Genomic DNA, 25,564 nt, shown 5'->3' on the forward strand with positions numbered 1-25,564 from the left:
GTCCGCTGCCCACTTATCCTTCAAAGCTGCCGTTGGGTCTGGTTGATTATTGATTAACTTACGGTATGTGAATGAAGTGGCACATTTAGGCATAAAATCTGTGAGTAATCTATCTCCTAAGGGAGAGGCCTCGGGTATGTCTACGTTCTGTGGTAGTACTGCCAGGAGTGCATGTCTAATTTGTATGTAGCCGAATGTTTCTGTAGGTGCAAGCTCGTATTGTCTCCTTAGCTGATCAAACGGGATGACCGTTCCCTTGTCCCAACAGGTTGCCCACTGTGGAAATGCCTATGCTGTCCCAGTGCTCAAAACCTATGCTGTTCCTAAGTGACCCTAGCTGTTTCGTGTCCCAAAGAGGAGTGAGTTTGGTAATGGTCCCCCTCCACCCCAAGTGCGCCTGCGCTGTGTACCACAGCCTGACTGTGTGCTTCGTTGGGCCCTCCAGTTTCATCGCCCGTCTTTTGTTATATAAGGCCGCCAACATATTGTCTGTTCCTAGCTGCGCCCTATCTGCCTTGTATGCAGGGTCAGTGTGAGGGGCGTGTATCCACTGGTTTATGACTTTGAGGTGTGCCGCCCAATAGTAAAGGCGTATGTTAGGTAGAGCTATGCCACCGTCGTACCAGCTGTGGTGCAATTTAGCCTGTGCAATGCGCGCCGGTCTACTGCCATAAAGAAGCGTGGACACCAGTGTCATAATCTGTTGAAAATATCGCAAAGGTACCGAAAATGGCGTATTTTCAAGCGCATATAAAAAACGGGGCAAGGCCATCATTTTGAACAAAGCTGCCTTCCCCAGCAGCGTTAGGGGTAGTGATTTCCAGTGCGCCACGTCTCTGCGCAGGCGCTCCAAGGGGGGGTGCCAGATTCTTGGAAAAGAAGGCTGCAGGGTCCTACGTTATATGTATGCCTAGGTATTTGAACGATTCCTGGGACATCTCCAATGGGCAGTGAGGGGGAAGCAGAGGTACAGGCCCCTTGAGTAGGTACAGAACTGACTTAGCCCAGTTAATGATATAGCCAGAAACTGCCCAGAAGGCGTCGCAGATCTCAAATAGGACCGGCAGAGCGCTCTCCGGGTCCGTAAGGTACACCAGAATGTCGTCCGCGTAAAGGGATACGCGGTCTTCCCAACCCTCCGCCCATGTAATACCACGTAAAAGAGGGGTCTCTCTAAGTCGCGCTGCCAAGGGTTCCAACACTAGCACGAAAAGAAGCGGCGATAGAGGGCAACCCTGTCGAGTCCCCCTTGTCAATGGTATACTGCTTGAGAGTCGACCATTCACTGCTACGCACGCCACTGGGTCCGCGTAAAGGAGCCAGATCCAAGCACAAAATTTAGGGCAGAAGCCCAAGCGTGGAAGAACTGCGAAAAGGTAAGTCCATTCCACCATGTCAAAGGCCATTCTGGCGTCTAGGGAAAGGACAGCTGATGGCTCAGACAGGACATGATCCTGTGCCAGTGCACTATGTAGACGTCTAAGATTAAGTGTGTTCCTGTTAGGCATAAAGCCGGACTGGTCTGGGTGAATTAGGTTGGGCAGGTGCGCTTGTAGCCTGTTAGCGATCACTTTGGCTAATATTTTGGATTCCGCATTGAGCAGTGATATGGGGCGGTATGACAGATATTCCGACGGGGGCTTCCCTGGTTTTAGAATAGCCACAATCGTGGCCACTCTCTGATCCCAAGGCAGTATTCCCTGGCCAAGACAGTCGTTATACATATTAAATAGATGGGGGCAGAGAGCGTGCGCCATAACTTTATAGAGCTCCAGCGGGATCCCATTGGGACACAGAGCCTTTTCGGATTGCAACGATTTAATCGCAGCACACACTTCCTCAACTGTAAAATCTGCCTCAAGCTCCGTGGAAGCCTCCGGTTCGAGGCCAGTCAGTTCCACATTTCGCAAAAAATGTTTGGCATCCGCCTCCACAGCAACCGAGGATGAGGCGTACACCGCTCGGAAATGATCAGCTAGGGCGTTTACTATTTCCCCTGGGTCTGACGTAAGACGACCCTCAGCCGTTTGCAGTTGTGTTATAGTCCTGGTCCCCCGCTCTCTTCTGTCGAGCCAGGCCAACAGTTTCCCTGCCTTGTCACCCACGTCGTAGATTTTATGTCTGGTTGCTGTGAGGGCGGTCAATGTTTCTTGTCGGAGGTGTTTCCTGTATTGTTGTTTGAGATGAAGAGCGTGCGCCAATTTGGGTGTTGTGTTTGTTCGCGTGGTCAGTGTCTGCAACCCCTGCTCTAGTGTCACGAGATCCTGATGCTTCATGTGTTTGTACCCAGAGATGGATGCAATTGCTTTCCCCCGGAGGACTGTCTTATAGGCCTCCCACAATACGGCAGGGGAACTGACTGAAGCTACGTTCTCAGCAAAGAAATGCTTTGTGGTCCTGCGAAGTTCTTTTCGTATTTGCGGGACTTGCAAAGAACCTGGATAAATTGGGTAGAGTAGTTTGTGGGAAGTGTGGTGAGAAGAGTATGTTAAAACTATTGGTGAGTGGTCAGAGACACCCCTAGGCCCGATAGTAATGTTATCTACGCACGATAGACTGGACACAGAGGCCAGGAAGTAATCTATCCTAGATAAACGGTCATGTACTGTGGAGTGAAAAGTGTATTGTTTTCTATTGCTGGGTGTTTATGTCTCCATAAGTCCACCAGCCCCAATGCTTCAGTAAAGCCCTGTAGGCGGAAGTCCCCGTGTGTTAAGTACCTCACTGGGTGCCTGTCCACGTTGGGGTCCATTGTGGCGTTAAAATCTCCACCAATGAGGAGGTCTCCACTGGGCAGAGACATTAGAAATTCACTGAGGGCCGGGAGTGCTACCGCCTGCAACGCCGGGGGGATATACACAGACACTACATTGACAAGTCTGCCTTCCCATTGCCCATGCAGTGCCGCAAACCTACCCTGATCGTCGTGCTTAGTCTGTAAAATCATAAAGGGGGAGTTCTTTCGCAACAGAATACCTGTTCCTCTAAACCCCGTGGAGAATTCAGAGTGTACCTCCATTTTGAACCCCCATCTATCCATCGCTTTACATGCCACGCCCGTGAGGTGGGTCTCCTGTAGAAGTACCAGTGCAGGGGCCTGACCTTTCAAAGGCTCGCAACACCGACCCTCTTTTAATTTTATCCCCTAGCAGTGTGAGTGGTGGTACCAGGACCATCGGGGCCTCCGCCCGGGCATTAAAGTGAAGTGTGACTGTCACCATTGAAGCGTGGAGTGCCATTTGAGAAATTTAACTGTCATATCATGTAAGGGTCTGACTTGCAATAAATACCGTGTTCCGAGGTCTGTTCCGATGCAAACTAAAACCAACAAACAGAAAATCTGAACATCCCAATCCCAAAATTCAACCCCCCCTCCCTGCCTCTCTACCCGACAGACTTTGAACTGCCCGCCACCCCAACGTAGCAGAGTGCTCCATCCCAACCCACAACAGTGTACTTGCGTGTTGGGGGTATGAAGTCCGGCGAGAATGCAACCCCTCCTATCCGGCCAGGGCCGCTTCTGTCCAGTCTCTTGTACAATGTCAGTTACTAAAGAGGCATCTTAGTTACAGTGTGTTTTTCTCAGGTCCAGTTCAGCCATTGCGGAGGTAATCCGCGTTCACTCTTTGTGAGCTGTCCTGTTCTGGCGGAAAGAGTTCCTGGCTGTCCACTCCCTCGTTGTCGGTCCGTTGGTGTGGCCTTCTATTTCCACGTCTAGGTCCGCCCGCCCTTCGCCATCCTTCAAGCCAGTCATAAGCCTCCTCAGGGGTCTCGAAGAAGAAGGTCTTCCCTTCAGCCACGACTCTCAGCCTTGCTGGAAACAGCATCGAGTAGGGCACCTCTCGGGCCCGTAACTCTTTTTACTTCCAGGAAACTGCGACGGCGTTTCGAAACCGCCGCCGTGTAGTCAGGCAAGAAGGAGATTGAGGAGTTTTGCAAACGGGTTTGTGGGGAGACTGGTGCAGTTTGGAGAATGACATATTGGTCTTGAAAATTGAAGAGGCGCGCGAGCACCGGTCTGGGGGGCGCCCCAGTCTTGGCCCTTCCACCTGGCACTCTATGCGCCCGTTCCACCAAGAAGAAAGCAGAGAGTCCTTTTGGTTGCAGTCTGGTTTTTATCAATTCTTCTACATACAGGTCCATAGCCTGGGTACCTTCACTCTCCGGGATGCCCAAAATGTGAATGTTGTTCCTGCGTGAGCATCCTTCCTGGTCATCCAGCTTGTCGGCCAGCATTTTGTTCTCCGATTCGAGGCGTGAAACGATCTTCTGCAGGATTGCTGTGTCACTAGGTAAAGTCTTTGTAGTCCGCTCTACCTCCACAACCCCGTCAGTGATTTTCTGAAAATCCGCACGGAGTAGCGACACCTCTGTGGAAATGGAACCCACTGTGGTCTGTACGTTGGCAAGCGCCGCCATTATGTCCTCCAAAGTTACTTTTCTTTTAGTTGCAGTGTCATCTCCTTGTGCACCGCTCGACTGATTTTTTCCCTCCAGCAGTGGGGGAAAGTCATTTGTGTAGGCATATTTATCCAACTTGGCTTGCGTATTTTGATTCCTGGGGCCTCTGCCCGACATGTCACTCTGGGTTGGCAATGGGGACTGCCGCGTAATGGCGCCAGCCTCAGCGATTGAGAGTTCAACCAGCGACGTTCTAATGTGTGTCGGTCCTTTATGGGTTGTGTTCCGCTCCACACAGGGCCTTCAGTGTGTTAGCCGATGTTGGGGTGGGGAGGCGAGACCGTTTTAGTCGTGGCCCGGGGGGCCACTGCACCACCAGGGCGATCGTTAATGGGGGGGGGTCTACGTCTCTCACTTGGCAGTGGCGGTATGGGCTACGAGAGTCAGTAATTTCCACCTCCGGGGCCACATGTGGAGGGGGGGGCACAGTGTAGCGACCTTTAAATGGCCGTGGTCTGTTGGCCGGGCCAGCTGAGGAGTCCGGTGTCAGTGCGACAGGCCCCTGATGGTATCACTGTAGTCCGGCCCCAGGGGGTATGTGTGTGTGTGGGGGGGTGGAGGTCGGGTCACGCAACCCGGACACCCCGGCTGCATCTGTCTCCCCCGGGGCCTCTGTGAAGATGCGGCCCAGCGAGTGTCGTTCGTCCAGGCCCCGGACCCGGACCCACACACACCTCGGTCCCTCCGTCCCCTGAACCGGGGAACCGGGCCTCGCTCTCCCCCAACTGGCTCCTCCGGTCCGCTTGAGTGTGTGGGAGCTCACCAGCCTCCTCCCGGTGGATGGGTCCGGATTGGTCCCGCCGCCTCCTCCGTCCTTGCGCCTCTCCCGGAGCCCGTCCGGTTTAGTGGGCTACTAAAGACCCTGGCTTCCTCGGCGGGAGTAGGCTGCTGATTCGTGGTTGCGGCCGACTCAGGTTCTGGCTGGCGAATTTTTACCGGAACCGCAGCAATCAATGCCGCTCGGTCACGTTCAGGATAAGTGTCCAGATTTATGAGAAAGGGCACCTCATCGCCGGAGCCTTCTCAGCATACAGCCATCTTGTCGGCTGCTACCCACGCCCCCATTCCCTACATATTTTAAGGCATTAGTCAGACGTACAAATTCAGTGGCTCTGGAGTACCACTTCAATAGGTGAATCTAGCCACACTGCCTTCTGCAGTCTACAGTCCAAGATGTCTAGAATTCAGTGACAACCACATGTGCGTTCAATTCTACATGTAATCTAGTTCTGCCCAATGTTTCGATTTTCTCAAAATAAGGCAAACATTACAAAAGTAAAAAAATCTAGTCAGGATTGTTTTTCATCACTACAAACTTTAGCGCATGATTAAGAGTTTTTCATGACATTTATTTTACAAGGACAATAAGTTCTGGCAAGGGGGTTAATTTTTAAGGCATCCGTTTAAAATTCACATAACGTCATTATGGAGCATAAAATGAGGAACTGCCTTTCTGAGATAACAGCGACCAGTTCTGCTCATGAACAAGGGGCTTTACATTCTTCTACTCCGGGGGAGGTTGGGGAATTTTTTTTTGTGAAGCAGCAAATCAGACTTTCTCCCATTCAGTTTGTGGGTGTGCAGCAGGGGAAATTCTTTAGGAAACTCCCCCCCCCCCCCCCCCCCCCCCCCCGATAAACACCGAGATGCACATGGCTCGAATAATTTACATTTCCATAGTTTGCGAAATAATTCCAAAACAAAACAACGAGAGAGTTACTTGTGAAGGTGGTTCACTTTTTGCTAACTCCAGCGGAATTACTACCTCATCGAAAAAGAATTATGTACAAGTACTCAGAATTTTCAAATGAGAAGCATCATCTGAAGGAAAACATGTATGCTCAAAACCAAAAGCAACTGAGGTGTTCTCCGGTGACATCTGCCTTACAGATTTTTTTTTTATAAAATAAGGAAAAACATTTTTAACCCTTGGACTTCAGGGAGCAAAATCCACAAAAAGTTCCGACCAGGAGTGGGCAAGTCGAATAATACTAATGGGGTAAAAACACTTTAAAAGAAGACAGACTTTTAGGGCAAACTAGACCAATGCTTAAGTTAGTTAGGGATGAGTGTGTGCGAGTATGAGAGATTCACTGAATTCATCAATAAATATTTAAAAACGTACTGTAGTGAAAAACACAAAAGGAAAAACACCTGCTTCCTCTTTAGAACACACATTTAAAAACATTTTTTTTAATGAAATGTGTGTGATAGTTCAGGGTACTTTTGGAATGTAAAATAGTCCCTCATGTACCGAAATACAAGCACTCCAACAGAAATAGCCCAAAAAATTGTAATAGGTGCTGAAGACAACTGTACTATTAAACCAGACCTAAAAATAATCTATATACTGTACCTGGTACAGGCAAAACTACCATAAACATACATGATGCCAGTTTTTTTCTCAGTCATCTGTCTCTCATTTGACAGACAGCATGAATGTCCAATCTAACAATTGAGAAAACATTAACCTATCCCTAGCACAATGCTAATTGTGGTAAGGGAGGCAAAGACATACCTTGAGGAATATATGAAACTAAACCATCTGCTTCACAATCACTAGAATTTAAGCCCTTGAAAGGACACCAAATTTGACCAGGCCAAAATCTTATAACAGGCCCTCTTCATAGATGGACATAAGATCTATCTCCTGATTCCCCATCTCTTTTCAGCACATACAGCTAAGCGGAACCACACTATATACTAGGAAGGATTACAGATTGGGATCAAGTTTGAGGCCCCACCGTAGAGTAGAGACAATCTTTTCTCCCCAACCATATAGTATATATCAGGAATGCCACAACCCTTGTACAATTTAGGAAAGTTCAGAAGACACCTCTTTAATGAACTGTATATCCCTGTGAACATAGTCACCTAATCCTTCCACCACTCTGCATCAAAAGTACCTTCCTCCCAAGAAATGCTCTCCAAATGTCTACGTTGCACAATGCAAAGGTGCATACATGCATACTAGATGTAGTGGATCTGTGTATCACATAGAGGTATTGGGTACACTGCACACACGGATTAGGGGTGCAATACTACAGAGAAACTGAGGAGGTTATACTGCAAGAGGCACCAGGGCAGCTATACCACACTGGTGTCAATACTGCATGTAGACACCAGCTCAGAAATACACAGGAAGTATGAAAATAATATGCTTTCACAAGAGGGATACTACAGTCGTCATTTAAATTAAAAAAAAAACAATGCAGACGCCAGCAGAATGTGGCATTTACTTAATCAGAGATCACATTCCATAGAAGAGAACATTAATGTAAAGCAGCCAAGAAACCATGACATTTTAATGACATACACGGGTACCCGTGGGTAACCCATATATACCTGGGACACACCGAGTGTAAGCACTACATTTCATTTAGCTAACAAAAAAAAAGTCCAAGACTACAACTGCGAATAATACAAATGAACAATTTAATTGCTACCACATATTCAATGCGCTCCCATGGAACACTTCTTACATTAGGAGTAGTGGGAAGACATGGAGAGAATGCGAGAAAGTCCCTTTCTATGAGAGCCATAACTGGATCTCTATTGCTATACAGAACCCTACAGTGCAAGAACATGAATAATCCCCAGAAGGGCATGCCAGTCTTTCTGTAAATGGGAGGAGGCTGCAACGGGTCCACTGTGATGAAACCCATCACTGGTGGTCCCCTAAAGCCTTTGTGGCAAGCAATGGAAAAGGAAAGCATCCCAGCCCAGGAAACAACTTCTGCTTACTCGTGAGGCAAAAAGAATTACTCATCCAAGAATGCATAACTGATACTGGTCGACAGGAGATGCAACTTCCTGTACAGGCAGTATTTAAGAGGGATCAGACATTTGTAAAGAAATGTAGGAAGGGTTCTGTGAGATGCAGAGACTGATTTCTTAATACCAAGCCAAGTTTTACTCCCTCGTTTTCATATTTGAGAGTTATGTTTTCACAGAATGGGACATAGAAGGACGCTACTATTGCTAGGAAATTAAACTTTGGAAAATGAACGGCTGCACTGTCTAATTTCGCATACAAACTCGGTAAATAAACCGGTTAATGAAATGTTACCAACATAGAAGACCAAGCGTGTATCAACAGCATTGTTTGGGGCGGAGCTATGGGGACTCGGTGAAATTAATTCTCTCCAAATTGTGGAGAATGCTTTCTTAAGATCTTGGTCAGTACCCCAGAGTTGCTCGTCTCAAATTCGTCATTCAGAACTTGATATGCTATTTTTAGTTGACAGAGCCCGTACTCGTCCTATCCTGTTGTGGCACAAAGTGTGGTCCTGCGCCGATACTCACATACATTGCAAGGTGATGGAAGACTGTCCTAAATTGACAGCATTCCTTCAAATTCAATGGCTGAAAAAAATGCCAAACAGACTTGCTTAGATTTGAGGCATCCAGAATTTTTTTAAAGCCCGAAACATTGTAGTCTGTTTCCAGTAAATAATTAAATAAGATGTGCCTTATGATGTTCGAGGAAGCAAGGTTGACCACTGAACTTATCAAATCTACCGTAATTAGTAACAAACAAACTTTGGTCAGTTTAGCCTTACAACCACATCTTAAGTTCGTCCATAAAACCCAGCATAAGCTTGTCCTGACCTGCTTTAGACTGGATATTTTTCATTGACTAGTGAATTTTTCGACTCCAAAATGATTGGTCTAAAAACGTACCTAAATGCTCATGCGATAACACATCTACTCAAAGCCCTTTACATATTTTGTTTTATTATATCCATTTTAAGGATGTGAGGAAACTTTACATTGTACTGATTTTACATAATTAGAATTTTAAACGTCACCCTGCTTTTTGTATTTCCAAATATTACCATCACTAGAAATGTGTTATTCTGTGGCAAGTTATCTGTGTACAGTATTACAGCGTAGGAATAAAATAATTTTTACTGTATAATTTTATGATATTAAGAACGGTTTCTTTTTTTATTTAGAAAATGTTTGCTTTTATGATTTCTGAGGAATTGAAAAAGTGGATTTTGATTTGATGAGCGATCAGAGTCCATTTGTTGCTGCCGTTGTCAATGATATGCTGGACTATGCTTTGAGACAGACCAGTTACTGTATATCGCAACCTATTCAGTTTACTTGCCACAAACTTAAAGATTACAACTTTAAGTAATTAGTGCTCATCAAAATGCATATTCAAGAGTGCATCGTCGTGCTTAGAAAGGTTTATCATCATTGAAATGGACAAATGAACTCAAATTAGGAAGTAAAAGCATGCTTACTGTGAGCTATATACTGTGTGGACTTCAAACCTCTAGTGCTCTAGGAATAATCTGTGCTGCAGAAACATGTAAAGCCTTGGAGGCATACACAAGGGGTGCTCTGTCCTGTAGTGCCTAGAGCCGAGCACTTTCCCATCATCCACAGAATGATTAGGGATCTCCACAAAGGTATTCTATAGCCTTGGTAAATACGAAGACTGACAGAAAATGAGCTCCAGGCAGAGAAACATCACAGACACCCACCATCGACCCGATCACTCCCTTGTCCCAAGGTTAGACGGTAGCAGGTCCTGCCGAGCTAACAGTTTGGGCTGTGGTGGCTCGCCCCCACTTTCGGACATACAGAATAAAGCAGGCGGTAGGGTGGGGCGTAAAAGATGCAGGTCGGTAAATTCGATTCTTTTCAATAAAGACAACTTTTAACAGTTGCTTTGCAACTTTCAAGCAAAATGAACATTTGAGTCGGGCACGGGGTAATATGGTAGACAATTTAAAGATAATCTATTTTTACCTCTTTTCTCATCAAACAAACTCTCAGATAAATCAGGTACTCTGAGAAGCGGCCACCCCACCACAAATAGGAAAAGGTTGTTGGCATTCGTCGTTTTAAGATAAAGATACAACCCCTCCCCACCTTGTAACAAAAAAAAGCAGGTTTAAAGAGACGTCTCGCTAATGGCACTGCTAACACTGTGCTTCGTCCTGTACATTTACTGGAGCTCGGACCAACGTTAGGAAAACCATTATTTATGTCCTCAAACCAGCCCCTAGTACAGGCATTCTCAGTTTCCATGGCAGCCAAAAAGATTAAGACTACGAGGTCACGCTAACCCTCCAAGTGGTTGGTCAATTTTCTCATGCAATTCCAAGGAACATATCTGCCAAAGTCGAACGAATGAGGCCCAGCCAAACGTTTTCTGCTAACTGACTAACAAGAGGGGGTAACTGTTCAAGCGTTTACCCCCATCAATATTAAAGGTGCGCCTTGCACGGTACGCGGGCACTGGCAAACAACTCCACTGATGTGGCAAGTAAAATAAATGGTAAAAGTAACATCCAGCGCAGTGAAAAGAAACCCGAGTCATGATTCTAAGCTCCCTATGGTGACATATACGTATATACTCTCAGCATTGTCCACTTTAGCTTCAGTGGCTCCAGATCCTACTTTCTTACTCCAGAATTTGAAAGTAACTTTGTCAGCTGAAGACTGACCACCCTAAATGTCTCTACTGCAATCTATTAAATCCTATGACTTTCTGTGTACTGGTCATACTGGCTTCCAGTGCCACCTAGAGCAGAGATTTACACTTGGGCACTGTCAACAGCAGCAGCAGCGGCGGCAATATTATTGCAGAGTCAAACGGGCACCAAACAGCCTATGAAGTGATCTTTACCATTAAGCAGAGGAGACCAACTGCTTCCAAATTCAATGCAGGTGATCTTATGCACAGGCATACACATGCCCAAAACATCTACAGCATGGGCCAGTATGGTTGCTAATATACAAGTGCCACTCACTCCTTTAAAAGGAATCCAAAATGACAATCTCCTTTTCCAAGGCAGCCCCATGCTCATGGGGCTACATTTTCCCAATTGGAAACATTCAGAGACACTGAGATGTGCAAAGACGGCAGCAGGTAAATAAAAGCATGCCAGGTACCTGGCTGTGGTCAGAATGTTAGTGCTTGCTAGCACTTTATGCCACCATAAAGCCACTTTAAATGGGCTCTTCCACAAAGCGCTTTAACAGTAATTTGGGGATATGCGATATGTTGGCACGGAGTGAGCTCTAATGTGCCCCTAGACAACATGAAATTCCAGCGCAAAGGAAATGAACACTTTCCTACAGTGCATCTCCCTTCCACAGGGGCATCGGGAGGGTAAAGGTGAAAGGTAGGGATAGTTTAAGAGAAAGAGAAAAAAAAGAACAAGAAAAAAAAGAAAAAACTGCTGTTCCTATATAGTTTTTAGATGATTGAAAACTTTTACAATCACCAAGTTAAGACACAGGAGGGGGCGAACAGGACCATCAGCAGAAAACGTCTCCTAAAGGGAAAGGAATGCTACATTCCAAATGCACCTGGATTTGGGCAGCACGTCATGCACACTTTAGCCAGGAAGTGCACAAGTAAATACAGGCTCCTTCTGCTATCTGCCTTCTTAAACCTTTAAAAGGGAATTCTGAGCCACAGCCGCAAGGTTGCAAGAGGGCTTACATCAGGTCTACAACTGCCTGGTAAGGCTCTGTGTCTGGATAAGAGCGCAGTGATTGGTGAAGGAGTGGTCCCAGAGGCTCAAGATACCTCTGCTGTGCTCCATCTATGGTGCAACATTGCAACCCAAGCAACTCGAAAAAGCTCTACGTTGTGCCGTCTGTCAATCAGTAATGCCCCACAACACTATTGTGAATGTTCCCTTGCTATCGAGGATATAATCTTACATTGCACTAACTGTCAGAAAAAAACTGGAGATGCACTGTTATAAGAGTAGTTTCTTTTGATAAACCAGTGAAGTTTTACATTGGGTGTTACACTGCCATGGCCTAGCTCAGATATGGAAATAAAACCATCAGGTATAGATTTTATTAAACAGAGGCCCTCCCGGGAGAACCGTACCACATACTGATCACCAACAGTTAAGGTTCCCACACATTCGTTTAACATGGTGGCGTGGCAACGCTTCCCACGAGCTGAAAAATATTCACATCAGCAAAACACGCCACTGACCGCAATCAGATTAGTAAAAATGAAAGACATTCATTCAGACTTGCCTACATCTTCGGCCACTGGTGTTCAGAAGGCTGCTGAAATTCTAGGAGGAGCATCAAGGACCACTAGCCCTCCAAAAATCAGACTTGAGGATAACTTTTTTTTCTTTTTAAACTTTTGGTACTCTCTATGGCATGACATTTAATTTGCAAATGTAACTGAATATCACCTTCTGAAGTACATTATCACAATGTCACTATCACTATGCATTATGTTCGCGTGTAAGGGACTTCAAGACGTGGAAATAACAGGCCACTGAAAATTGTTCTGTCTAGTCACTCTAGTGCATGGTCTAGTAGGCTAAAAAAGTCATAGCCAGTCACCATTCACTTTAAGGTAACAGACAAAAAAAAACGGACCAAAAAAAAAAAACAGAAAATGAAATGCCATTCCTAACTACCAGCAACAACAACAGAAGAAATAGGTTTTCCTGGTTGGATAGCTTAACTGCTATATACATTAGTTATAAAAAGGTATTGATGCACAGCAGACGTTTTGATGTCTTCACAACTTATGCAGAGCTCTTTCTATTGGATCAAAAAAGTCAAGATGAACCAAAGGAAGTATACACTTAAAACAAAGTGAACTCACCCGTCTCATCTGGACCGGCGAAAGACCACACGAAAGGTGGACCAGGTGAACCAGTTGTGCTGTCTCCATCCACTTGCTGCGTGATGTGCCGGACAGTCTCTTTATTTTTCCGATTCTTCCGTCGGCCTCCCGATTGCCAGCCTTCCCCTGAGCCCTGTTCAGAGAATGCACCTGCAGCGTCATCTTTGACAGACCGCAGTTCATTCCCATTATAATGGAAAGGAGAAGACTCCTCCTCTTTGATACGCAGTGGTCCGTATCCCACGTCACTGGACCACATGGACTGGGATGAAATGTCATCATGGCTATCTGCTTTTGGCTCCTGGTCCTCCTTGCCATAACTGCTTCCACCCTCATGACAGCTGGCAATGGCCGAATCCCCAGATGAGTTTGCTGGACTTGTTCGTCGGGCCAGCCATGGAGAAATACTCCGACCGGCCACCACAGCAGAAATTAGAGCATCTGTCCCTCCACTGGAGGTAGCACCAAGGTCATATTCCACAATCTCGTCTGAAGACTCATTCTTGATGCTAATTTCAAGTGCTGCTTTGATGAAATTGTGGCAAGCTTGGACAATGTCCGTCATCTGGAGATAACTGGCAGCAGACATCACCTCGATGACATTTTTGCTGGTGAGCGCCAGGTGCGCAGAGTACATGAAGTCAATGATGGCCTTGAAGCCGGCCGCAGTCACAATGTCTAGATGAGTAACTGTTGCCTGGTCAGAGGTCTTCTGAACCTGGCAGTAGAGTGTTTTGAAGTAACGACTGCTGCCAAGAAGCACGTTCTTGTGAGCCTTGAAGACCTTGCCCTCCACAATGACGCAGACGTCGCAGAGGATGCCATGCTGCCGCTGCTGGTTCAGCTCCTGGAGCAGCTGCCGGTAGTGGGAGGCAATCTCCATATCTTCTTTGCGGTTATTCATTTGCAAACCGTTTCTTAGTTTCCCTTCCACGAAAACTGTAAGGGGAAAGAACCAGAGAAAAAGGTGTTAACCAAAACAATGACAAGTGAGTGAAGCCAATTCGGGTGAGGGGGAGGTTTAGGAAACAGCAAGGGGAAAAAAAACAAAAAAAAACAAGCAGGATCTGGAGACACCCAAAACCTAAAATTACAGCCCAACATACTGCCATCTCACCAACCAGGAAGCAGCAGCACATGCTTAATGAACCTCTCTGGCGAACAGGCAGGAACAGGGGGAGATTTTCTCTAATGATAGGGTTTCAAGCATTCAAAAGGTTCAGGGCAGCAGAAGGCTAGGCTATGTGCCACACAGGAGGATGCAGCGGTGTCAGAGAAGTACGTTCTCAAAACGCAAAAACTACTTCCCGCTCAATGTCGGTTTTGTTCAATTTCAATGTACTCAGCTGCACAACAGTTCAAGTACATTCTGCAAAAGGAATCTTCGAGTTACAGGAAAGATCCCACCAAATTAAAAAAAAATGAAAGCTATGTCATTTTAGAATTGGATGTCATTAGGTCAGATCAAAGTCGAGCATTTTGAACCTTCCCCGTTTGCACTAAAAAGACTGCTTTAATCACAGAAACACATACAATTAAAAATAAACAAGATGTAGAGAAGTAAGGATGGGGGATACATTTACTATATTTTCCCTTATTTCCACACTCCTGCATGCTAGACGACATTATTAATAAAGCATTAATGAACATTTAGGTACTGCACAGAGCAAGATCTGTTGATGCTATCCCGCAGAATGGTTTCTGAATCTTTAATTAAAGGATGCAACAAATCAAAAAGATTAACAGTATATTATCAATGACGACCCCATAGTTAAGGCCAAGTGCAATCAGATTTCTAAGCTCTTGATTAAGGCACAAAATACAGAAAGAAGTTACATATAAAATTCCAAAAATCACTTGGTCTTTTACCCCTCCAATACAGCACTACACCGTTTCATTGTATGAAATTTGCTCTCATGGACACTTGCGAAAAACATTCTCAAATAGCTGTTAGCTTGTATATCGCTTTACTGCACCTGAATGTTGCTTCAAGGTGCTATGTCCACCAGTACGTTCACACCGAGTCCCACTCGCACGAGGATCGTTTGATCTCTGCTTGCAATCAACAATGGATAGCACTAAACTGTAAAGAGAAGAGGGGAGGGCACTGGAGACTGGCCCTTCGAGATCCAGATTCCAAGGCTACTTTTCTCATGGCCATAATCATTTAGGGATACAAAATCCAGTCCAGAAGGTGAAAACATTGGACTAAAGATTAACCATATGCAGTCAAAAGTTTTACGAGAACAGCATGCAGGTACTAGAATCACCACAACAAGTAAACTCCTTACTTGAATGTGGGGGAGGAGGGGGCAGAGCTCACTTGACAGCAGCAGAGGTCTCTCACTTGGGTTACGAAATGGTTTCCTTGGACATCCTCAGAGCTTAGACCATAACACCATGCCAAATTGTTATACAAAGCCGCCAGTCTGATCTATGGTCTAAAGTCATGGGATCCGATCAAATCAATTTTGAGGCTGACAGTACAGAACAGGGTTCTTTCTCTTCAAGATCCTGTGTCTGGTCCAAATGGCTTTTCATGGATCAGTTCACTATCCGCTACATCAAAACATCAGCAATGCTAGATAATCTTTCAAGAGCTTTTCACACACCCAACACAGTTAAGCAGACATCACCTAAAGCCATGCCCCAGCCATTTGGAAGTAAACCCTTGGTTATGTCAGGCCCTATGTTAGGGAATGTACCGCTCTCTTTCTCTGTCTTTTATTGACATTGCCCACACCAACATGATTGCTGAAGCTTTTTAGAATTTGGCTAAAGGTGATATAAAGGAGTTATCGGGATTACATCAGCATGTGCTCTGATGGTATCTTTAACATCCATAAGCACATTATAAATTACAGTAAACAGTTGTGGTAGGATTTAAACCTGTGACTATTAGGTTACACAAATATCTCTACCTACACTACTCAACCTATACCAAATGAAACTGGCCAATGCAAAAGCCATTCAATGGAGTACTACCTAGTGTAGAATATGATTATTAGACATTACTTGAACTTCGAAAGAGAGGTTGAACAAGAAACTCAGCATAGACTTCTTTGAAAATATAATTTTTAAGCAGAACACTTTGCAGTTTACCTACAAATAAAGACTATTGCTTTGGGTCAAAATGTGTTCTGTTTGCATCAGGTGGTCAGGACCAAAAACATCTGCATTTAAATACGGTCTCACCTATGTAAGAGCTATTGGCTTTGCCAATGTATTTTAGTCCTGCTGTACACCAGAATGGCTGCTGTTCAGCATGGCTAAAATGTAGTGGCGTAGAGGAGAGTGCGGTAGAGAGTCATAGAATGAAATGCAAAGAGTAGAGGGTTGTGGTGTGGCACAGAGTGAAGTTGCGCAGAGTGGAGTACAGTTGTGCACGTAAACTAGAGTGGACTTGAGTAGGGTGCACTGGCGTAAAGTGTGGCAGAGTATAGTGGCAGAGAGCACAGCGGAATAGATTAGAGCGTTGCATTGTGGTGTGAAGTGGAATGGTGTGAAGTGGAATGGGGTGCTGTGGAATGGGGTGCTGCACAGTACAGTGGTGTAAGGCAAAGTAGAGTGGCACAGAATGTAGTGGCATAGAGTGCATTAACAAAGAATGCAGTAGTGCAGAGTACAGTGGCATAGAGTATTGGCGTAGACTGCAGTGGCGTAGAGTAGAGTGGTAAGTGCAGTGGCATTGAGTACATTGGTGCAGAGTACAGTGGAGTGGAGCAGAATGAACTGGTTTAGAGTGCATTGGTGTAAGGTGTTGCAGAGTGCATTATCGCAGATGGCAGCGGTGCAGAGTGCAGTGGCACAGTATGCATGGTGTGGTAGCACACTACTCTAGGAAAATGGGTTATTATGCAGTGAGGCTTCACTACACAATAACTTCACGTTACTCCGAATAGGTCCTTGAATTGACAATAATAAATACCTAGCTCAGTCTTGGTAGAGTGGCACAGAGCAGTCAGGCTTTAACCCCTCCCCTGCTGATGGCGGAACCGGTCCGTCATCAGCTGCGGTGACGCTGTGCTGATGACGCGCTGCGCGTTCTATTGAGCGGGCGGAGTGATGACGGAACCGCTCCGTCATAAGCACAGCGCAACCGACGCTGGTGACGGAGCGGTTTTGTCACCAGCATGCGCCCGCCGCATTTCCGCCCCGCCCCCTTAGCACTGCGGCGGAATAGCCGCCGCAGTGAAGGGGTTAAATGTGTCAAGCATTTCAGAGCACCAACTTGGATGATAAGTGACAGACAACCTGAAGGAAATCAGACACTAGTTAATAAAAACAAAGCAGATTTTTAGATACCTTTTAGACACCAAAACAAATACAATTGGATGAGTATAACCGGGGTTATAGATTTATTAAGGAAAAATAAAATCAGTGTATGTCACTCCTGCAAAATGTTAACATTACGGTCAATGGACTAGTGAAAACAGTCACTGACAGGTCAAGTTCCATAGAAACAACTGAGTGGTGAGGTGAGTTTCAGGACCAGGCTCGGACAGGCAGTTGAATTTTACCTGGCTCGTAGGGCCTGGGTGCAGAGTAGTCCTGGCTATCCCTGGTGCCGAAAACCTGAGCCACAGGTGCAGACTTTGCAGCTTAAATGGTGCTGGTGAGCAAGGGGATATAAACTCTCGGGTGTGGAGTTGATGATGCTACAAGGTTCCCTCAAGGCACGGCGTCAAAAGAAGGTAGTAGTAGCCTGGCTGGCCACCAACAAGCCTTGGTAACAGTAAGTTCAACCTTTGGTTGCTTTGACATCCTGGAGTCCAGGGGAAAACGGTAGCAACCTGAAACTTTCTGGAGGTCAGGACTACATTTCCCACAATGGCCTACACCATTTACTTTTGGAAATTCCCTCGGCGGGCCCGATGGCCAGTGATTCTTTGGATCCAGAAGTTTGGTTCTTGCCTGCAGGTGACTAGTACCACTGGTCTAAGGGAGGTCTGGAGATCCCATTGGCTTGCAGAAGGATTCCTTTTTCCTTTGGAACCTGTCTCTGGTCCAGGACGAGTCACAGCTGTGCAATTGCAGGTTGGTTGCCACAGGTGCAGTATTAGGCTCCTTTTCTTTGTGCAGGCCCTGAAATCGCAGACTCCGGTCCCTTTTGTCCTTTGATTACAAGATAATCAGATCTGCGGTTCTGGTGCCAAGGGAGCTACATAAATCCTCTATTTTGGAGTGTTAGGGGTGTGGGAGGTAGTAGACAAAGGGCTACTAGCTCCAGTTGCTAATCCGCCCCTCAGGTGACAACTTCAGGGAAGGGACAGTGTCACCTTTTCCACCCAGAAGCCTCTATTCTGCCAGTTTTAAAAATGGCAGAAACCTCTATTCTGCCAGTTTTAAAAATGGCAGAAACCTTTGGCCATACAGATCAGGTAGTCCGACCCTCGGGGCGTGGCTAGCCTTCTGAGGGCCTGTGCTTCCTGACTACCTAATTTTCCCACCAACGCAGGTTGCAAATGTGTCTGGGGTTGGCTTTTTGTCCTCTTGGAGGAAGCCTACTTGCATATCAGAGGCAGTGAGCTTTGAAGCTCATCGCTTTGATATGCCACTTCACAAGCCATCCTGTTTGGGGGGAAAGAGGGCAAGGTAAAACCTCCCTCCCTGGAAGGCCTTTGTTTCAGATTCCTGGGAGCACTCACGCCTCCTAGCAGGGAGTCAGATTTGTGTCTTGGTAGAAGTATTTGCAGGCTGTCAACCAGAGCACAAGAAAGGCTGAAACAACCATTTGGCCTACCCCTAGCTTAGCTACTTGGGTGCATGCCACACTAAATTAGACTCTGGGGAAAAGTTAGGTTTGATGACACAAGTGTCATGTTTGGTATCAAACAACTTTTCGGTGGGTCCATAATGAAGCTGACAACCTGGGACTGCCCACTTGCTAGCCCATATCCTATGCCCCTAATGAACATTCATAGTAGCCCCTAATGGAAGGAATCTAATATACGGACATATAAGCTTGCCTTTATATGTCCACTTCTTTAATATAAATGCACCCTGCGTACTGGATTTAGGAGGCCTTCCTTCGGGCTGGCTGGCATATATTAAAAATAGTGTTGTCGGCCCCCCTGGGGCACCTAAATTCATTGGGCACTTTAATCCAGTGAGGGACCCGTGCGGGGCCCAGAGAGACGGGGAGTCCTGCGCGACGTGCCGGCAGGCACCGGATGATCCGTGCCGCACTTCTAGTAGCATCTTGCGTACCGGCAGCGTGGGCTACCGCCTGGCGAAGAACCCACTTCCGCTGCTGGGCGGACAGAGACTGTTTGCTGGCGCCGGTGAGCTCCAGTGGCGCCCACAGCCGGGCAATGCAGCGGGCAGTGTGGCTGGGGCGTGTGCATTGCCCTAAAGGAGACCAGACATACCGGCTGGAATGCAAAGCGACTGGGGACTTAAACGTTTACAGATTCCGGTACAGTAAGGGAGGCACTGTGGTGACAGTAATAGTGTGATTTTGATTGAATGCGCCACCAAAGCAGCATACTCTGTGGTGACGCGGGAGCCCTGGGACGCGACACCATTTTGTCCCCTGCGCCTCGACGATCAATCCTTGGGCATCAGGCCACCATCCACACTGCCTCAGGCCCCGGGACGATTGTGGTACCTGAGTAATACTACACGGCCGTCTTAGCCAGCAGCGGGACCATAAACAAGAGCCATGGCGGGAAGGGGACCCAGGAACAACGCGGCACAGTCAAAACATAAAAAATACGCCTTTGACAAAGCCACCGCGCAACATCCGGAAGGGCGCCCTTCCACTGGCAAGACCTCGGAGGGGGACGGCGCCAAGAAGGTGACATTGGAAGATCTAATGAAACAGCTATCTAGCGTACAGACGACGGTGGGATCTATCTCTACGGACGTTGGCCTCCTGAGGGCAGATTTACACAAGATGATGGAGCGGGTGGCGCAGGTGGAAGTGGTCACAAAATCCTTGGTGGTGGACACCTCCGAACTGCAACTGGCCATGGAGCGCATGGGCACAGTAACCAAGAAACTTCAGGAGAGACTGGACGACCAGGAAGGTTGCTCAGGGCGGAACAACGTCCGAATCCTAGGCATACCAGAGTCAGAAGGCAAGCGAACGATGGATCTCTACGTTGAGGACCTAATTAAGACAAAGTTACAACCAAAGGGTCTCTCCCATTTCTTCTCCGTCGAAGGGGCGCATAGGGTCCCCGGTGGAGTACCGAAACCGGGGGCACCGCCACGGCCAGTATTAGCTAGACTCTTTAACTCCCGTGACAGACGCCATACTCCAAACAGCAAGGGTCTCACCGCCTATTAAAATACAGAATTCCACCATTGCCTTCTTTCCAGATTACACAGCCGAAGTGGCCCGGCGCTGCAAGACTTTTACAGACATTAAAAGAGCCTTACGGGCAAAGGAGTTGCCCTATTCCATGCTCTTCCCGGCAAAGTTAAGAGTCGTTGATAATCAAAGCATGGTTCTTTGACACTCCTGAAGCGGCACGAGAATGGCTGGACGGCTGGCGGCGTGTGGAGGCCCCTCGGCGCACAGGCGGAGGACAGCGCGACCAAAGAACAGAGAACCAAATGAGTCAGCAGACATCACCCGGGCATAGCCAAGACATGTTCTCGGAGACGGGTCTGGAGGAAAGAGAACAGCCAGAGTCATGAACGCCCGGCTGCACGGACACTGGCGACAAACATTTAACATGGTAGGCGTACGGCCCTTGGACTCCACTCTGAAAGAGGCAGAAGAGGGTAGATGGGGCCGCTGCCATCACAGAACTACTTACCCCTACAAGCAAGTACAATGGGTTGGGATGGGACTACGCGCTCTGCTAAGTTGGGGAGGCGGGCGGTTCTATGTCCGTGTAGCAGGGAAGCAGGGAGGGGGTTGGGAAGGGAATGTTCAACTGTTTTAGTTATTGTGTTGAGCGACAGGACACGACACGACCAGGAAGGCACGCGATTCACTCACAGAGATGCAGGACTCACAGCACGGTTGGGTGCAATACGGAGGCCTAAATTTAACACACCTCACCATGTCACGACACTCACAGGAGACCGCTTCTAACGGCGTATTGCGACAGAGACACCCCACCCCTGAAAATATTGACCAGGAACGTGCGGGGACTGGGTGATAAAATTGAGAGGACTAGTGTTACAGGCCCTCAATCGCCAGAACCCACATTTAGTGCTGCTGCAGGAGACACACCTCACAGGCAAAACTTTTAAAGCACTTGACAGTAGGGGATACAAAATGGTGGCGCACTCAGAGTACACTTCTGGTTCTAGGGGTACAGGTATTCTTTTGAAGAAGACCTCTCCATTTATATTATTGCGCCATGTGGTAGACAATCAGGGCCGCTTTGCTGCAGTACACGGGCAGTGGGAGGGTCGGCTCCTGAACACTGTATCAATTTACATCCCACTGGCACTCCTTACAGTGGCCCTGCCGGCACTAGGAGTATTTCTGCTGAAACTCCCGGAAGGAGAGACACTCATCGTCGGAGACTTCAACGCAGTGATGGATCCCACATTAGATAAATTCCCAGTCAGGTCACATACACCCGGTACCACTAACCTACAAGGCTTCCTAGGGGCCATAGGCTCGATAGATCTCTGGCGCCGAGGTCACCCAAACGCGAGACAGTACACCCATCACTCAGCAATACACAATAGTCTATCTCGAATCGACTATTTCTTGGGGATGGGAGATGGGGTGCAAGGGGATGCGTACACGGACATGGTCGGACTACTCTATCAACAGCCCAATGTCAGAGTGCGAATGGGCAGGTTGCTCTCGGAGGCAGTGCAAGTGCGCAGGGGCACCCGGCAGGGTTGCCCACTGTCTCCCCTTCTCTTCTCTCTAGCCATTGAGACCCTGGCGGCGCTGTTGCGAGCGAGGGGGACAGGTTGGGGGATCCCATTAGCTGATGGCCTGCATATAGTTTCGCTTTACGCAGACGACCTGCTTCTGTATGTGCGAGACCTCACTGCTGTACCGGGCGTGCTGTCGGAAATTTTCCAGACATTCGAAGAGGTATCAGGGCTTAAGGTAAACTGGGCAAAGTCCGGAGTGTATGCGTTCAGCCCGGACACACAGGAATGTGACGTGAGCATCGGGGGTATCAGACTTACGTGGTATCCTACCACCTTTAAATATCTTGGAATGCACATATACAGGGACACGCAGGACATACTGGAGGGTAACCTGGTGCACGCTATGTCTTCGCTGCGAGCCTAGATGGCCTTCTGGAAGACACTGCCTCTGAATGTACCCAGTAGGATTGCACTATCCAAAATGATAGCATTGCCCAGGCTGCTCTATCACTTTGCCAACATCCCACTATATGTCCCCACAAAAATATTCCGCGACCTGGAATCAATGATCCGCAACCTGATCTGGAACACTGGGCGCCCCCGTGTGGCTCTGGCGAAACTCTACTCCCCGACTGTTGAAGGGGGGCTGGCAGTCCCTAACCTGGAGCTGTATTACCTGGCAGCGCAGCTACAGTGGGTGACGCACTGGTTGAGCGACACACACCTAGACGACACGGCCACCGCTACCTACCAATGGACACACACGCAAGTGTGCACATTGTTCCATCCCTTGACTAAGGGACCTCGCCCACTGCCTCCACATGTGGCTGTGGCCCGCAAATGCTTCCTCCGCAGCCTAAAACTGACCCGGGAAGTTAGGCCCTACGCCCCAGCGCTTCCCCTGTTGGGTACCCCCAGGAGGGGCGGAACGATGACGCCGTGCATTCTAGAGAGCTGGACTGCGGCTGGGGTGGAGACCATGGGCGACCTCTATGCAGATGGCGCCATGCTCCCCTTTGAGGAACTGATGGAGGGCACGGGTCTGCCAGCGGGGCAGTTCCTGCTCCATGCGTCCATACTGCGGGCATACACGGAATCCTGGGGAGATATTCAGGAAGAACCGCCGATGCACCACCTAATGCAATACCTGCATGTCATGGGCAACGGTTCCCACATCATCCACTGGCTGGCGCAGGCCCTTCTCTCACACACACAGCGGTCCACACAACCAGTACGGGACAAATGGGCAGACAAAGAGTGGACCATGATCCTAGCCAGCCCCGTGAATATCCCACGCAACTCCCGCTTCCGGACAATTCAATTTTACATACTGCATCAGGCACATTTATCGCCAGACAGAATCACAGGTACTTCATGATCAACACCACCACCTGCCCCCGGTGCGACCTGCTGGGCGCGGACATTTTGCACATGCTCTGGCAGTGCCCCTCTCTAGACACATACTGGGGGGAGGTAACATCTCTCCTAACGCGCAGTGCAGGCCCAGGTCTGCCATACACCTGGGAGGCTTGCATTCTAGGATTATACAAAAGAAACAAGCTAAATAAGACGCAAGCCAGGTTCTGGGATCTAGGCCTCATCACAGCCATGCGGCTGCTCACCAAACACTGGAAAAGGAGAGAACCACCAATCACTAAATATTGGTATGCTTCCTTCACAAACTGGGCCAGGGCAGAAAGTGTGGCACTGCACCGAGAGGAGATAGCAGGCTTAAGACAATTCCCTATTGCACAACTCTGGGATGATATCATGAGATCCCTCCAGAGGGAGGGCACGACCAGAGGGCTCATATAGGGATCGCCACAAGAAGGGAAACACAGACGGAGTAAATATGGAGACGCCAGGGACACAGACAGTACTCCCCCCTCACGACATTCACACACCCGGAGCACCGGAGACGCGGCGCTTACAGACCGGAGGAGGCTTGCCTCCCCCCCAGCCGCCCTGACCAATGACTGCACCACACGCCCAACACGCTGGCCGAGGGTCCGGACGGCCACCCACACGGAGAAACGTTAGTCCATAAATTGTTGCACCATATTCCTGGCCCCCTTTAACGGCGTTGCTCCCTCACGTACACTCTCCTACCCCGCCCCCCTCCCGCATGAATCCCCCCGTTCACTCTATATTTTTCTTTTGGTTTCTCGTCTCCCATACATGGCCCTTTCTTACTCAAACGCCCCACCCGGGAAACTTAGACGCCTGACCGGCCAAGAGGCCGGACGTACGTTGCGTCTTCTCAACATACAATCAGGCTATATCATTTATCCATATGATACATAACACAATTCATAGACAATCCGTGGGGCCTTGCTGTTCTAACCGGATGGCATGAACCACGACAAGGATAGACCGAGCGCTGGTATTAACCACCTCTAGTACACTGACACGCTCACATGGTCTGCCCGCGAACTTTATAGGTTTCAGTACAGAAGACACTGGAATGTTCCTCGACAACACAGCCAACAATTTGGGACACACCGATGAGAACTGTTCAGTTTATTGAGTTAATCATTTAATCATTATAAAAGATAAAACAAGACGTCATTTGAATATATAACTGCACTATGAGCATACGTGATGTGAAGGATACATTTAATGACTTATATTTTAGGGTCACGGTCGAAGGTAACGCGTACCTTTCTTTTATAACTGTTTACCATCATAATACACCGTAATGTTGCAGCCGGCCCACAGGGTTGTAGGCTCCGCTATGTGTATTGCTCTATTGAATACCAATAAACGTCTTACCCAAAAAATTTAAAAAAAATAAAATAAAAATGGGAGATGCGGTGCAAGACATCGATACTATCGAGATCCTGCCCAGGGGAATCTCGGACCACTCCCCGATAGTGCTGGCACTACGCTGTCGGGAAAAGACTCGCAGAAGGATCTACCCCATATACCCTAACCTCCTGAAAATACCCAATATCAGGAAAGATCTGAAAAAAGTGACGATGCATTATTTTGCCGGGAATAGGGGTTCAGTATCCTCCCCCCCTCGATCCTATGGGAAGCATAGAAAACAGTTTTTCGTGGGCAAGCAATTACCTCCATTGCAGGATATAGGCGAGCATGGAGTCAGGAACTCTAAGAATTAGAACATTCCTTGCATGTAGCCACTGTGGCACAGACAGCAGATCCCACGACAGACACAACTCACACTCTACATCTATGCCAGCAGCGACATAGGGAACATCTTAGACTGCAGGTGCTGAATAATATCTTGGCTACAGCCCACAGAGTCTACGAGGTGGGAGATAAGGCAGGAAAGATGTTAGCCTGGTTGGACAAGAAAGATAGGAGCGGAAGAGGCATTCAGCAGTTAGACACCAACACGGGTCACCTGCAAACACACCCCGAGGAGATTGTGAACATACTAGCAGATCACTACGAGGAAGTATACACCCCAACTCGGGAGATCACAGAACATGATGCCTTGCATTCTATACAACACATAGACATCCCAGTACTTACATTAGAAATTACCCAAGACTTGGAAGCCGACCTCTCTGTCGAGGAAATACAATCGGCAATCCACGCGTTACAATCAGGAAAAGCGGCAGGCCCGAATGGGATTCCCATAGACTGGTACAAGCTTATGTCAGACACACTTGGAGCGCCCCTGCTGGATATGTATACGGAGAG

General features: G+C 47.8%; 1 protein-coding gene across 2 annotated transcripts in view; it reads right to left on the bottom strand.

Annotated features, from left to right (window-relative positions):
• The window catches only part of ZBTB46 (zinc finger and BTB domain containing 46), a 288,923-nt gene that overhangs the window by 179,477 nt on the left and 83,882 nt on the right, over window positions 1–25,564 (bottom strand). For both annotated transcript variants that reach the window (XM_086932760.1, XM_086932761.1), the window contains exon 3: window positions 13,076–14,035. In XM_086932760.1, the coding sequence (XP_086788886.1) occupies window positions 13,076–14,035 (960 nt within the window). The remainder of the gene's footprint in view (window positions 1–13,075; window positions 14,036–25,564) is intronic.

Source organism: Lissotriton vulgaris, chromosome 7, assembly GCF_964263255.1.
Source record: "Lissotriton vulgaris chromosome 7, aLisVul1.2, whole genome shotgun sequence".
In the NCBI taxonomy this organism is placed as follows: domain Eukaryota; kingdom Metazoa; phylum Chordata; class Amphibia; order Caudata; family Salamandridae; genus Lissotriton; species Lissotriton vulgaris.